The 1,655-nt window shown below is 36.5% G+C and overlaps 1 protein-coding gene across 1 annotated transcript in view; it reads left to right on the top strand.

Annotated features, from left to right (window-relative positions):
* The window catches only part of LOC107670819 (cytospin-A-like), a 15,151-nt gene that overhangs the window by 3,706 nt on the left and 9,790 nt on the right, over positions 1 to 1,655 (top strand). Inside the window, exons 4-5 of the mRNA XM_016463583.1 lie at positions 646 to 719; positions 806 to 888. Coding sequence (XP_016319069.1) covers positions 646 to 719; positions 806 to 888 — 157 coding nt within the window. The remainder of the gene's footprint in view (positions 1 to 645; positions 720 to 805; positions 889 to 1,655) is intronic.

The raw sequence follows: 1,655 nt of genomic DNA, 5'->3' as shown, positions 1-1,655 counted from the left end.
CAGATTGTCATAGCAAAGTCGGAATTTACCCTTTTTTTTTTTAGAAATAGCCTTTGTGCATAGCCAGCCTTGTACTCTTCTAGGTTCAAAAAACTGTCGTCCATAAAATGCGTTGCACAAATTCGAACATCTGGGTTGTGCTGTTCTTTTGTAAATAAATCTTAACCAATGATTCCTAATTGCATCTACTTCCGGAAGGCCAAATAAAGTGCTTTTGCTTTTGCACTGAAACACAGCGTCTCCCTGACATGGCTGCATCAACACGACTGCTGTTCCTGAAACCACGCCTTCTTTCTTTGCCTGCACATTTGGGTGGCATTATGCTAATATTTCCACATAGTGACGTAGATATGTGGGGGCGTGTTAGAACGAGCCATTTTAGGTAGGCGTGGCTGACTCTTAACTTTTATAAAGAATATCTCTTTGGATTTGAGACTTTAGTCTTTGCAACTTTACAGATCTTCTTTATGCACCAAGAGCTTGTAACACTCCAAAGAGAAAGGAACACTTGAAATCGCATCATATGACCCCTTTAAAGTAACACATTTCCTTTTGTGGTTTATTGCTTTATTATGTGCTTAGCAAATACTAATATTATTTATAATGTGATTAATATTGAGAATCACTTTTTTTAATGTTTTTCAGATTTGTTAAAATGTTTTCTGGTGGAGAGGGAGAAGATGAAGGAGGAATTGAGAAGTTGTAAGGAGAAGATTCAGGTGAATCACATTTGCTTCTTTTTGTAGCATCCATGTACTCTCAACTGACACATTGTGTCTCAGCTGCTCCAAACCCTGACATTCAGTTTGTGCTTGACACTTTGGTTTCTAAAATTCCCTCTTTTGAAGACAGAGGAAAACGCAACAGGAAGTCACATTGTTCCCAGAGGTACAGGTCAAGGATTGCCTGATAACAGCCTGTCAGCTTCAGCAAAGGCTTATGGGACATGCAATCCTACAAATGACTCCTTTCCTGTCTTAGCTGAGGAATGGACATGATATTTGTGAGCGATTTGTGTTTATGTTATGGTTCTCTAACATGGGCCTAATCTGGTAGTCTCAAGGAATCAGATTAAAAAAAGATCTATTTTTGACAGGAATGAGGAAGAGAGGGAGGCAGAAAAGAGAAAAATTGATAAAGAAAGGGACAGCAAAGGAAATCATTATCCCTTGCATAGATTTCTGAATAGACAGAGGCGGACAGTAACTAAGTACATTTACTTGAGTATTGTACTTAAGTACACTTTTTGAGTATCTGTACTTTACTTGAGTATTATTTTTTATGGGAACTTATGACTTTAACTTCACTACATTTGAATGACAAATATTGTACTTTTCACTCCACTACATTTCTATCAAGGTCCTCGAAGTAGAAAGTCGTTACTATGTAGCAGCTTTGAAAGTCAGTAGGTGATTTTTTTTTCTTCTCTAAAACATGACTTTCTTTTTTTCAGACAGTTTATCAGTAATCACTCTTGTAGGGCTACATGAAGAGATTTCCCAGCATTTTTTTAACGCTGACCAGTTGCAAATGATATTTATTTACAACAATTCAATAATAAGAAGTTAATATTGTGGTATATATTAGACACAATATTGTCTGATTGTCTCAATATTGAATATATTACCTATAAAGCCACAGAAGAACTGTTGTGC

Source organism: Sinocyclocheilus anshuiensis, unplaced genomic scaffold, assembly GCF_001515605.1.
Source record: "Sinocyclocheilus anshuiensis isolate Anshui unplaced genomic scaffold, SAMN03320099.WGS_v1.1 scaffold784, whole genome shotgun sequence".
NCBI lineage: Eukaryota > Metazoa > Chordata > Actinopteri > Cypriniformes > Cyprinidae > Sinocyclocheilus > Sinocyclocheilus anshuiensis.
The sequence above is the reverse complement of the archived record's forward strand: the minus strand, read 5'-3'. Positions and strand labels throughout refer to the sequence as shown.